The following is a 13,748-nucleotide window of genomic DNA, read 5'->3' on the forward strand; positions in this document are numbered from 1 at the left end:
TTCAGGTGTGTATTACAATTCTGATGTCCCAATTTAACCTGCTCAATCAATGCAGAAGGAGAAGGAAGTGGATGAAGGCCTCTGACCTCTGGGCTGGACCTTGCACTAATTGTTTCATTTTTCTCAGTCTTAGCCTTGCACATTAGTTAGTTTAGTAAACATTCCTCAGCCATAAAATAAGGAGAGTGATCTAGAGATCAGTGGTTTCCAAACTTCAGATCATGTATAAATCCAAATCCTATTTGGCACTAAGAAAATCTACAGCCAGCTTCCCTGGTGGCACAATGGTAGAGAATCCACCTGCCAACGCAGGAGACACAGGAGATGCAGGTTCGATCCCTGGGCTGGGAAGACTCACTGCAGGAGGAAACAGCAACCCACTCCACTATTCTTGCCTGGGAAATCCCATGGAGAGAGGAGCCTGGCGGGCTACAGTCCACGGGGTCACAAAGAGCTGAACACAACTGAGCGACTGAGTATACATACACGCAAATCCATAGCGGAAACAACAGTCTGCAGTTTCTGAAGATTAACAAAAATCTGGATAACTTGTTTACATGTGGGGAGCTACGATAACAGACACTAAGGACATCTTTTTTTCTAGAAACCCACATGACCACCTTTCAGCTATGCCAGAGTGGATGGGAATGACAACAATAATAGAGGACTACTGAGTGTTTACTCTTTGCCAGGTACTGTTCTCAGAATTTTCCAAACGTTATACCATATAATGCTCCAAACCACCCTCTGAGGCCTGTACAAGTATCACTGCCATTTTATAGATGAGGAAACAGAGCTCATGGGGACTAGGTAAACTGTTCAAGATCTTCTTCTATGATCTTTCTACTCTAGAAGGCCATTTATTTCAACATATTTGCTTGGTATATATGCTTAAGGGTATTTAAATATGGTAAATTTAAATTTTTATACACAAGTTATAAGTTAAGTTTCTAGTTCTAACAAGATGTGCTTTCTTTTTTTAACTCTGAGGAGGGACACTTCTTGTACAAAGACTCTAGGACTCTGATTCTACACCAGGGTCTCTTGGCCCTCTATCCAAGTATCTTCCAACTCTTTTCATATCACTGTCAGTTCAGTTCAGTCGCTCAGTCGTGTCCGACTCTTTGTGACCCCATGGACGGCAGCACCCCAGCCTTCTCTGTCCATCACCAACTCCCGGAACTTGCTCAAACTCATGTCCATCGAGTCAGTGATGCCATCCAACCATCTCATTCTCTGTCGTCCCGTTCCCCTCCTGCCCTCAATCTTTCCCAGCATCAGAGTCTTTTCCAAAGAGTCAGTTCTTCGCATCAGGTAGCCAAAGTATTGGAGCTTGAGCTTCAGCATCAGTCCTTCCAATGAATATTCAGGACGGATTTCCTTTAGTATTGACTGGTTTGATCTCCTTGCAGTCCAAGGGACTGGTGAGAATTAGAAGCTCTAAGTTATAACTTGTGTATAAAAACTTAAATTTACCATATTTAAATATCCTTAAACATATATACCAAGCAAGTATTTTGAAATAAATGGCCTTCTAGAGTAGAAAGATCATAGACCCTGAAGAGCTTGGATAGTTTCCCTAGGCCCCGTGAGCTCCGTTTCCTCACCTATAAAGTGGCAGCGGTCCCTGCACAGGCCTCAGTGAGCTGTCGTATCACTGTACACAGAGGCGTTCTCTCATGCTCCGTGGTGAGGGGACAGAGGGCAACCAGACAACCTAGGGTGGAGGGAATAAGTACGTCACACACGAGAAACCCTGCTACCGGATGCACTGCTTAGGGAACTCGACCGTGACAGCAGCCCACCACAAGAGCAGTGGCTCTATAACCACCACCACACAAAGTGCACTGAAAGAGCGGACAAAATTAAAGCAGGAAAAGAAAAGAGAGAAGAGGGAAAACAGGGAGGGAGGGTGGTAGACAGGCAGTTGAGGCGGGAGACTTCAGTCCCAAAGATTTAAGTAAATATGTTCAAACTCACCTGTTATAAAGCTTCTCATAAAAGCTTTTATTAGGTAGTGTTATATGAATATTGGGTAACGTAAGTTCCAGCACATAGTGAGAATTGCTGATTGCTTTATTCTGAAACTCTGTCATTTCTACAGGGTCTCCTGGCATCACCATCTAGAACATAACAGTTTAGTGCAAAAAAAAAAAAAGCATCAAATAACCATTTTATATTTGAAAGAGTAATAGTATCTGCTTACCCTACCCATGTGAGCAAATAAATAAGCATGTAACTTTTAACCAAGGGGAAAAAAAAAAAGCATATATTATTCAATTTTGGAGCTAAAAATCTAGCAAAAGCAGTATACAAAGTATTTTTTAAAAGATAAAGCATTAAAACCATGGCTACCTGACAGAGGGTAAATCCTTTGTTGCTTGCTCACACTTTTACTTTACCTGTTCATTTTCAAACATGACCCTGCGGGAAGAGAAGGGAGACGGGGCTGGTCTCCTCAGGTCACAGACATCCTTCAGGGAATGAGCACCTCCCTCCTCCTCCTCCTGATAGTGGCCATCACTTTCCTCTTCCTCCTCAGCTGCCATTCTCTCCAAAATGGAATGCATGGCTGGTGGGTTCACCTTCAGTACAATTCTGACAGCAAAGAGCGTTTTAAAAAGCAAGATCTAAGTGTAAACTGCAAAACTAACTTGTATACAACTAAAACAAAGCCCACTGATTAAATCATTAACAACAGGCATAAAGTCTGATTATGTTGAATGTAATCCACTCCTGTAAACTTAAAAGTGGAATTGATGAAATAAGCAAAGCAAAGAAAGGCATTAACATTTTATACTTGGATAACCAGAAACAATCGTCTTTTGAGAATAAAAGGGATATTCAAAATTTCATTAACAAAGTTACACTTACCAAAGGGGTAAGGAGGTGGGGGAGAGATAAATGAAGAATTTAGGATTAGCAGATACACACTACTATATATAAAACAGATAAACATTAAGCTCCTACTTATAGCAAGGGCAACTACACTCCATATAATAAACTGTAATAGAGAAGAATATGAGAAGAATGTGTGTGTGTGACTGAACCACTGTGCTGCACACCAGAAATCAGCACAACATTGTAAATCGACTATAAATCAGTAAAATGTTTAAAATTTCATTAACAACTAGCACATTTACCTTAGAATTCTGTTTATTATCATTAAACCAAATCCTACATGCCAGTGGTTTGGTTGTCATGGAAAACTCGCATACCTAAGAAACCTCATGCTATATAAACTGCTCAAATGGAAAAAGGAGAGGTTGGTTGGGGAGTATTCCTAGAACTGCAATAACAGAGTAGGAATTTCAGCAATAAAAGGCTAGTGTTACTGGGGGTGTTTTGTATGACAGCTACAAACCCCAAATATCAGGAGCTAACAGTTTCTGAAGAGAGGCGCTTCTGCGCAGAGTAACGCCAGGCCTTTCCTAACCCGCGGCGGCGCGTCACCAGCACAAGGCTCTGTGGTCTCCTCCTGACCACACCGGCCTGCGCGATGAGGCACGGCACTCCCCAACAAAACAGCTCTGCTGCACCCACGACAGTTCCTTTGTTTTTCCTAAGGTGGTGGTGCCAGCTGCTACTAGTTATAAATTAAAACACCTGTTTCCTAATTTATAGATATCCTAATGTGAACTGTGCTTTCAAATGACCTAACTGAAGTAGATTCATTCACGATGGAAACTCCCGCTCATTATCAGCCATGCACTGACACACCTGTCCTAGGAGTCTGAGAGGTCTGATACACAGGGGGTGGGGGTGTAGAAGAAGGCAGGTAGAGAAATGGCACAGGAACAGTCACAACTGTTTGTTTTTGGCTGCACCGTGTGGCTTGTGGCATCATTAGTTCCCCAACCAGGAACTGAATCTGCATCCCCTGCAGTAGAAGTGCAGGGTCCTAACCACTGGACTGCCAAGTGAGTCCCAAGATCACTGTAATTTTTTACTCATAGACTCAGTTTTCTTTATTCACATACTCAGTTTTCAGTATAATAAAGGATCGTTCCTGCTGCTGCATTCCTGCTAAGTCAATTCAGTCATGTCTGACTCTCTTCAACCCCATGAACTATAGCCCGCCAGGCTCCTCTGTCCATGGGATTCTCCATGCAAGAATACTGTAGTGGGTTGCCATGTCCTTCTCCAGGGTATCTTCCCGACCCAGGGATCGAACCTGCATCTCCTGCATTGCAGGCGGATTCTTCACCGCTGAGCCACTGGGGAAGCCCACTAGCAGGCTAATTTAATTTTAAAAAATCATTTCTCCTGCCTAAGAAACGCTAAAGCAGTAGTTCTCCAAATCCAACTGCACACTTGAATCACCAGGTATACTTTTTTCCCACTGAATTATAGTTGATTTACAATGTTGTGTTAATTTCTGCTGTACATCAAAGCGATTCAGTTATATATGTACATACATTCTTTTTGTATATTCTTTCCGTTATGGTTTATCATAGGATATTGAATATAGTTCCCTGTGCTATACAGTAGGACCTTGCTGTTTATCCATTCTGTACATAACAGAATCTGCTAATCCCAAACTCCCACTCCATTTCTCCCTTAAACCCTCCCCCTCAACAACCACAAGACTGTTCTCTTTTGAGTCTATTCCTGTATCCTAGATAAGTTCATTTGTGTCATATTTTAGATGCCACATATAAGTGATATTATATGATATGTCTTTCTCTTTCTGACTTACTTCCCCTTAGTATCTTAATCTCTAGTTCCATCCATGTTGCTGCAAAGGGCATCATTTCATCCTTTTCTACTGAGTAGTACTCGATGGTATACAGGTGGCACATCTTTTTTAATCCATTCATCTGTCTATGCACATTGAGGTTGTTTCCATGTCTTGGCTATTTTTAATAGTACTGCTATGAACATATCACCTGGTATAATTTTTAAACTATACTGATACACAGGCTCTATCTCAGAATCTCAAGGTGGTGCCCAAGAATCAGTGTTTTGAAAAAGCTCTGCAGATATGAAAACACTTTCCTGAAACAACCACTGACTACAAAATTCATCTGACAATTAACCGAATGGTGCTGTATAATTTCTCTTCTACTAAAGTCCTTTATAAAAATGAACTATTTTTAGAATGGTTAATGATTCTTTTGTCCATCTAATTAGGCTAGGTAACCTGAGGCCAGAGAACATACTATGTATGTCCATCTCTGTCACTTTTATCTCAGTCACCTCTGATCAAGTAGTACTCACTACATATTTTTAATTTTTCCATTTTCCTCTGGGTTCTCTCATCGAGGCTGGATACTTTTAGCTTAAATTCATAGCCAAAATGTCAGTCAAAAAAGCTATAGTAATTTATTTTTAAAAGGGAAGTCTCATTAAATGTATGTGTCATATACACTGGCTTACTCACCGTGGCCAGTCAAAGTCATCTGATGACGTTGTATCTCCATCTCCTCCACTAGCCACATGGAAAAACTTAATAGATGATTCTCCTTTATCTTCCTGGAATGACCCTAATAAAACAAGAATGATTAATGGAAATATATTTCTTCTTCCATATTAGCAGAAAAGATACTTGCCTCCTTAGATGAGCACAGATCCTCTAAATCAGGGACATGGTGCAGCATTAAGTTCAACAACATTTATTCATTTGTTTCTGCTGCACATGTACACAGGAGGAGACGGGATGAGCAGATAAATTAAAGATGCTGTATGCTGTATTCTGTACAAACTCAAATTCTTATGCACTGATGGTTAACCAATGGTTAAGGTGCATAATCATAACATATTAAATATAGCAATTGCCACTTACTGCCACTTACGATCATTCTACATAAAAGTTTATGCCATTAATCTAGGAATGCAGAGATAATAACTACATTTCTAAATGTTTATTTTGACAAGCACTGTTTAAGAATTACCTCTTCACAATAACCTCATATATGCTTTTTCATTCCATTTTACAAAGAATGACTTTCCACCAGAACAATGAGTTTCTTATCACTGAAAGATAAGGGAAGATTCTAGATACCCCTTCAAGGTCTTTTCATGAGATGATAATTGGCAACACTCAATTTTAAATATCTCTACAGATATGTAAAACTCAGACAGAACAAGGGAAGGAAAACTGCAGCCTACAGAGAAGGAGGTGGGGTAAGGGGGCAGGAGGATGTCACGGCAGAGGCTGAGAGGTTGGGGGTGGCAGACATGGGGGTGCGGCACAGAGGACAGACTGTTTAGGAACCACAGAATATGTCAGGATCTTCCAGAAACTTGGGTCACTCCAAGTCCACATATTGTCTTCATTAGCTGACAAAAGCAAAGTAATATGGGAAAACTTAGAACAGACTATACAAAGAAAACTCACTGGAGATTATTAGTATGATGGTTCCAAGTGCAAGCTCTAGAATGAGACTTGGGTTTGAGTCTTGACTCTGCCATTTACAACACTGACTTTGGGAGGTACCTCTTAAGAAATCGGCAGATTCCTCACATATGATAAAAATAATTGGAAATAACAAGCCTCCTGTAACTATGATGATTAAAGGAAACAAGATCAGCTGTGTGCAGTGTTCAGCACACAGCATGTATAGAGTGGCACTCAGAAAATTCTGACTACTATTAACCCTACAACAAGTAAGTGGTAGGTGGTACTGAAAGGTAGGCTACTAGAGCAACTAAGCCCGGGCACCTAACTACTGAGCCCATGTGCCGCAACTGCTGAAGCTCGCACACCTAGAGTCTGCTCCACAGCAAGAGGAGCAATCACAGTGAGAAGCTGAGCACCACAGTGAGAGAGCAGCCCCTGCCCATCACCACTAGAGGGAAGCCCATGCAGCAATGAAGGCCCAGCACAGCCAGAAACAAATAAATCTTTTTTAAAAGTAAGCTAAAGCATTGTTATTCACCAAGTGAATAAATTCTCACACACTGTAGTTTCTTTTAAAAAACTGACCTATGTCACATTTGTATACAATAATGGAAAAAGTCGTTACTCTTGTTTTCTAACATATGTCCTTTAATTTTATTATGTTTGGGGACTGTCATATACTTCTTACTTTAAGTTTCATTAGCAATTGTTTCTATTCTGACTCTTTTATAGGCATGGTCAATCTTACCAACTAGTTCTCTAAATGTAAGTTCCAATTTAACTTGTTCAGGGGTTGATCCTCCTAGGAATTCAGTTTTAAACTCTAGATCTGTGAATGCTAAATGAAGAATTTCCTTCTGAAGTGACTTCTTGAACCATGGTCCTCTCTCTTGATCTGATCGAAGATCAGGTATTGGGAAGCGAACAGAAAGGTTTAATGCGGGCGTGGCAACTTGTACTGATACCCGGCAGTTTGCAGGATTATGTGAATCATCTAGAAATACTTCAGTGAAAGCTTTGTGCTGAAACACAAAAACATCAAAAATATGCCAAAATGTTAAATCAAGCAAATAAACACAAATGACACTGGCATTTAACATTATGATGTATATAATCACTACTTCCTCATTTAGGTTAATGCATCAAAATACAATTAATATTACTGTATTACTTTAGTGTAATGAAATTTATACTGCAACAGCTACCAACAAAAGTCAGAGCTACTGGCGAAAGTTACACCCTCATATAAAGAGACGAGTTCAAATAAAACTGAGCCAAACTGAAGACACAGGTGCTTTAGACGTATATAATATTACTAGACTAAAAAAAGGGCAACGTGTAAATCAGCTTATCAAAAAACTCAATATGACTAAAAATCACTAGAGAACCCAGCATTCAGTTGGAAGGATTTCCCCACCAATATGCTACTTCAAAGACTCCAATGTAAAATCAGGTGAATTATGCCAAATGCAAAGGCCCATCCCTGATTCATCCTTGTATTTCCAGAACTAAGTCCAAGCCTGGCACAACAAAGGTTTGAAATAAATATTCCCTAAATGACTCACTCTGAGCTCCCATCTAACCCAAGGATATGATCCCATCAAATGACCCTTAGAAGCCAAAACATGTATGCAACATTGACTCAAAGCCACATTATAATAAAACGGTCAAAGAACATGCCTTTCAGATAAGAGTCTATGCATATTTTTTCCTCTGCAATGAATTACAACTGGTAAAGCTTTAGTCCAGAGTACAGTGTAGATAACATTCCTCAGTTTCATGGATCAGTCTCTGACAGCCTATGTTAGAAAGTTCTGCTTTTATGCTAAGACTTGGATCTGATTCTTTCTCTCCCCTCTTATGACTTTCAAGTATTAATCCCCACTCTCAGCAAAAGTTGCTCAGGAGAGTAGCACTGAAACATACACATTACCATATGTGAAACAGATCGCTAGTGGCAAGTTGCTCTATAATAGGAAGCTCACCCAGTGCTCCATGACAACCTGGAGGGGTGGGAGGGGGTGAGAGTGAGGTTCAAGAGGGAAGGGACATATGCATACTTACGGCTGATTTACGCTGTCGTATGGTAGAAACCAACACAACAATGTAAAGCAATTAAACTTCAGTTTAAAAAATTTTTTAATTGCTCAAGAGATTAAATCATCATTCCAGTGTATCTACGGCTAACAGCAAATACAGACACTAGACCCAGAGAATTTAAAATAACTAGCAGTTTTGGCAAGAAAAGTTAAAGAATCTTGATTTAATGTGAATACCCACTGATAATTAAGGGAGAGACAATACATAGAAAACTATCTTTTCTTTTTTAGCCAAAGTTGTCTCTATTTGTGCATAGTCCTAAAATTTCTAACAGATATCTTGCAAATCTGACTTACTTGCTTTGCTTAGAAAAGACACCAGGCACCAGATCTAAGTAAAAGTGACACAATGTGATACTCAATAACACAGTATGATAAATGATGCTCCCATTTTCAAGAGTATATCCTACATGATATGGGCTACCTTTTATAGGAGATTCAGGTGGTTCACTATAGGCGTGAACATATGAAGTTTTGTGAAGATATTATAGTCACAGTTTATAAAACTCAGATAAACACAGAAAAAGAAATCTAATTCTATTACTCTTTTATAATTGATGCTGCCGAATGGTATATATTTCCATTCAGTCTTTTTCTATACGATTTTACTTACACATTTATAATAGAAGTTTATGTGTATTCTACTTTTTTCACCTCATATTTCTTTAGGAGTCTTCTTCCTGTTGCTATACCCTCTTCGTAACCATCACTTAAAGAGGCAGCATAAAATCCCATTCAGTACATGATCACAACTCATTCAGCTATTCTACTACCTAGACATAAAAGATGCTTCCATTTTTTCATTATTACATATAATGCTATTTTAATAACAAATGCTATTTAATCTATTAAGACTACTTAAACTGAGAAATCATTTCAATAAGTCTATTAGCTAGCTATAATCATGATGAGTATTTGCAACTTTTAAAATACTTACCAAACTAATATGCTTATTATATGAAGTATACATATGCGATGCCATCATCTCCACTGTAGTGAGTTTCTGTGGTTGAAGCAAGGAATTTAACCTGTCCACAATACTGATATCCAGCTCACAAAACACTGGATTTAACTTAACCTGTAATTCTGCCTTCTGAGGAACGGAACTAAGTCTTGCTTGACTACCCTTAAAAAAAAGAGAGAGGAGAAACAGAAAGAATTAATATGATCACTGACAATTCTATAAAATTAAACCCTTGTGGTTATGATACAATAGACATCAAATGAAAATTTACCGGTGGTAATCACACAAAAAGATCTCTTACCTGAGGTCCTTTATTCTCAGAATGCTTATAATGAAGCTGAAGACACACAGGGGGGTGAGAATCAGTTCGTTCTTTGGAATGGAACATCAAAAGCTTGAAAACAAAGAGGAAGATAACTTAAATGTACAATACTAAGATGAATTAACAGAGGAGATAACAGTGGGGAGAGTTTTTTGAAGTTGGAAAGGCTGGCTTAAGCTTCAGTTCTGTCACTTACTAACAATGTGACTCTTATACAAACTAGTGAGCTTCTACAATCTTTAGCATCACATTTGCAAAATGTATGCAAGTGTTCAAATAAAACACATTGAAAATAAGTCACCAGGACAAGGTAAAAGCAATAAAAATGTTACTTCGATAGCTTTTAAAAGTTTCTCTGCGACATGCTTTTAAGGAGAGGGGAAAAATCAGATTAATAATAAATGAGCACAAGATATTCCACTTATCTTGCACAGTGCTTAGCAAACAGTAGGCATTCAATAGTATTTGTTGAATAATAGAATTCCTCTAAAATTAAGCGTGCTTGAAAAATGAGTGAAATTAAATCATTTGTCATAAACCTGTCTGACTCTAAAACAAGTCAACTTTAAAAATGTAACACATTTTCCAATAGTGGCCTTGAATATCACACTTAAAAATCTGTTTCCACAAAACACAAATGCAAATACACACAATAAAATTCTGCCAATACAACTTCCTATGCCTTTTTAAGAAAATCACTGCTGTTCACACAATTCTTAAAAAGCAAGACAGATGTAAAGAATAACCCTAAAGGAAAAGTATCAGCATTTACCTCTGTATAGTGAGGAGGAACAGAATGAAAATCAGTTGGAAACAGGCATTCCAAAAGTTCCACTTGCCCAATGGACATATCAGTACTGAAATATCGGGAAGCGGATCTTTGTCTTTGTTCATAGGACACTTTGATGCCAGTGCCTATAAATCTGTCATAAAAAAATGCAGCATTTGAGAGTTTCCATATAATTCTAGATTAAATGATGTGTCAAAGAATACTGTACCGCTGTTAATGCCTACCTGTGCTGCCAAGTTCAAATAGTTAGTAATAACTAATATTCTTAAGGATATTAACCAGAAAGATTGCTTCAAATTCCCTATTCCCTGATATAAGATAAAAAAAATCATATCCGTTGATAGGAAATTATCCAGGATTTTTTTTCCCCAACACTGTCCTTACCTCTTCTACATTTTAAAATCTACACTGCAGTGAACAAAATCTTTCAAATCTGGAAAACATATGCATATAGTTTCTTAAAAGTATCTAGAAGGATCATGCAGTATTTTTAAAACTTTAGTCAGTAAAACTCAAATGAAGGCCTACCTCTAGCTTTTTTTGCTTTTATTGTATTTCCTACCGGCAGATATTTGAAACTGTCCAAAACGGGAAGAAAAAAAAAAACACTTTTGCAGTTTTATTATACATATTATGGTCCTAACCTGTAGAGTTTCTCTTGCTAGATATAAAAACTACCCTGAATATTAATTTTAATACTTAAAAATACTTAAAGATAAAACAAAAGCCCAAAGTGTTTTCTAAAAATATTAATATATGTCCCTAAGTTATTATATATGACAGGATAATTTATAGGCTACTTTCAAGTTAAAATAAATAGTAGTTGCATGCTAACAATATTACACCTACTTATAAATTTAGTGATCTCCTTATCTATTAGGACTCAACCTATGGAAAGATAGGTGGCTGTTTGAATAGCTTTAATTTTTTTTTTTTAAGCAGAAGCTGAAAATGTAGCATCCAAGCTCAGGATGAGCCTCAGTTATCATTTCCCACCCAATGGTTAGTGGCACAGGAATCACTTTCGAGTCCCTTTTCATTAGTCCATCTATTCTCACCACCACTGCCATCTCTGCTAAGCCAGTGACAGTAAGAACTATTTTTATGATCATAATGGTGTCAGTGGGGGATGATGGCAAAATGTGGTCAAAGAAACTTGACAAGAGCACCAGAGGGAGCTAAAGATAACTCAGACAACTCCAAACAAATAGATCTTACATCTGTATATTTCACATGCCAAATAATCTGAATGGGAGAGTCTATGGTAAATATCTTGCAGTATCGCAAGAAATCCTCATTCATTCCCCTCATTTACAAATCAAATGTGAATTAGAAAAACAAATGCAGATAGGTAGATAGATAAATGAAAAAATTCACATATGGTTCTTTTTCAAGATCACTAACAAATGTAAGAGCTTACCTAAGGTGATCATGTGAGCAAGCTTCTGCAAATACTGCTCGGAAAGACTTAAAATCTTCTGTTGAAAATTGTGCTGGATCAATCTTTTCTATACAAGTAAAGAAAGCTGTTGCCATTGGTGTCAATGGATTAACGTTCAGTGATGATTCAGGTGGAGATAAAGGATCAATGTGAAGCACAGAGATTGAAAACGTTCCCACAGCTACTCTAAAAATAAGTTCAGGCCTAGATTCATCCACTGAAACAGACCTAGAGGGGAGAGCTGAAATAAATGTGTTAAAATTATACTCAGAAAAGTTAATACTTAAACAATCCATTATATCAAAGCTATAAAACATTTACTCATGTGTTAGTTTTAAAACTAAACTTGAGACTTGAGTCTTCAAAAACATATGATCACACAACAGTTTCAGAAATATTAAAAAAGGAAAATAATAATCTTTCTACATTTGATATGCAAGATCCTTGATATGTGAAGTACAAAAAAAAAATTGCTACAATACAAACAAAATTTTTGAATTAATAAAACTGTACTGGAATAAGTCAGAAATTAACCAGAAGCTGCTGATCAAATTTTCCTTTAATCTGTGTCTGTTTCAAATTAAATTCTGCAGAAAGGAAACCTGAGGTTCTCTTTTAAGGAAGATGTAAACAGAGAAACAAAAATTAGACCAGTTGATTGAAACTCCTAAATTGTAATTGTAATAATTACAAATTGTAATAATATTAATATGCAAATTATAAATAATTGTAATAATATGTAAATTATAATAATAATTGTAAATTATTATAATATGAAACTTAGGGTGTACGTTTTACTAAATTATTTAATACATGAATACAATAAATAGGCAACTGTTCTAAAACATTTCATAGTGAATTGTTCAGCAGTGCTTCATTTTCTTTCTAAACTTTGTTAAATGGTCTACACCAAAAGAAAAATTTATGAAGAAAGCGTAAAGAATGGCATATTTTTTTAATAATTTTGTTTTAATTCCAGTGGAAACTATCAACAAATGTCTTTTTTTTTTTTAACGTACCAGTCTTTTGTAAAGATGCTGGGTGAACTAGGTTGGATGGTAACGCTGATCCTCTTACTGGCTGTTCTTTATGATGATCAAGGAAGTCTCCCCATGTTGGCTGAAGCTATAAAGTAATTTTTTTAAGCATGTGAATAAAGTGTAAAACTTTAGAAGTAACTTTTTAAAGAACAGAACAAAAAATTAAATACTTTACCACAGTAGTACTTAATGGAGATCCTGCTGGGGTGTTTGTATATGTACTAGTCAATGATAACTCAAGGTCCATATTTGGGGGTTCCCCAAGAGGTGGAAGAGAAGAGAGACTATGTGACATGTCCATATCAGCCATGGAGAAGAAAACTTCTTCTTCTAGAGAGAATTAAACTTTGCCAGTTTTATTATAATTCCACCAATTCACATCTTTAAATAAGATCTTCATATATATTAATGTTATATTGTTCCCTCAGATTATCTGAGATATAGTGATGTTCTAAGTTTTATGTTACTTCCAATGGGGTCACTTTTTTGCATTCAAGATATTAATGTCATGTCATTTTTTTAAGTGTGTGCTATTTACTGAGTTTAACAATTATACTTTCTCAGTTGTATGAAGTACTACCTCCAACCAAGGAAGTCAGTCAGTCTGAATGCTAACCTGTGCCATCATAATGCAATTTGAAAGAATCAGAGTTAACTACTGAGGATTCTAATTCACAGTACATCTTTATGTTCATACATTCCTACACAATAATATAATTTCCCATTTCTATGCTATATTCATGTCAACT

General features: G+C 37.2%; 1 protein-coding gene across 4 annotated transcripts in view; it reads right to left on the reverse strand.

Moving 5' to 3' along the window:
* The window catches only part of ATG2B (autophagy related 2B), a 75,193-nt gene that overhangs the window by 38,740 nt on the left and 22,705 nt on the right, over window positions 1-13,748 (reverse strand). For all 4 annotated transcript variants that reach the window (XR_009695475.1, XM_061159376.1, XM_061159375.1 and 1 more), the window contains exons 9-18: window positions 13,175-13,329; window positions 12,979-13,084; window positions 11,939-12,200; window positions 10,501-10,651; window positions 9,708-9,800; window positions 9,380-9,568; window positions 7,092-7,365; window positions 5,384-5,486; window positions 2,403-2,598; window positions 1,981-2,123 (exon numbers count right to left, since the gene is read on the reverse strand). Coding sequence is in view for 3 of the 4 variants with exons in the window: in XM_061159376.1 (XP_061015359.1) it covers window positions 1,981-2,123; window positions 2,403-2,598; window positions 5,384-5,486; window positions 7,092-7,365; window positions 9,380-9,568; window positions 9,708-9,800; window positions 10,501-10,651; window positions 11,939-12,200; window positions 12,979-13,084; window positions 13,175-13,329 (1,672 nt within the window). In the remaining variant the exon portion in view is untranslated. The remainder of the gene's footprint in view (window positions 1-1,980; window positions 2,124-2,402; window positions 2,599-5,383; window positions 5,487-7,091; window positions 7,366-9,379; window positions 9,569-9,707; window positions 9,801-10,500; window positions 10,652-11,938; window positions 12,201-12,978; window positions 13,085-13,174; window positions 13,330-13,748) is intronic.

The sequence above is a fragment of the Dama dama genome, chromosome 13 (assembly GCF_033118175.1).
Source record: "Dama dama isolate Ldn47 chromosome 13, ASM3311817v1, whole genome shotgun sequence".
Classification (NCBI taxonomy): domain Eukaryota; kingdom Metazoa; phylum Chordata; class Mammalia; order Artiodactyla; family Cervidae; genus Dama; species Dama dama.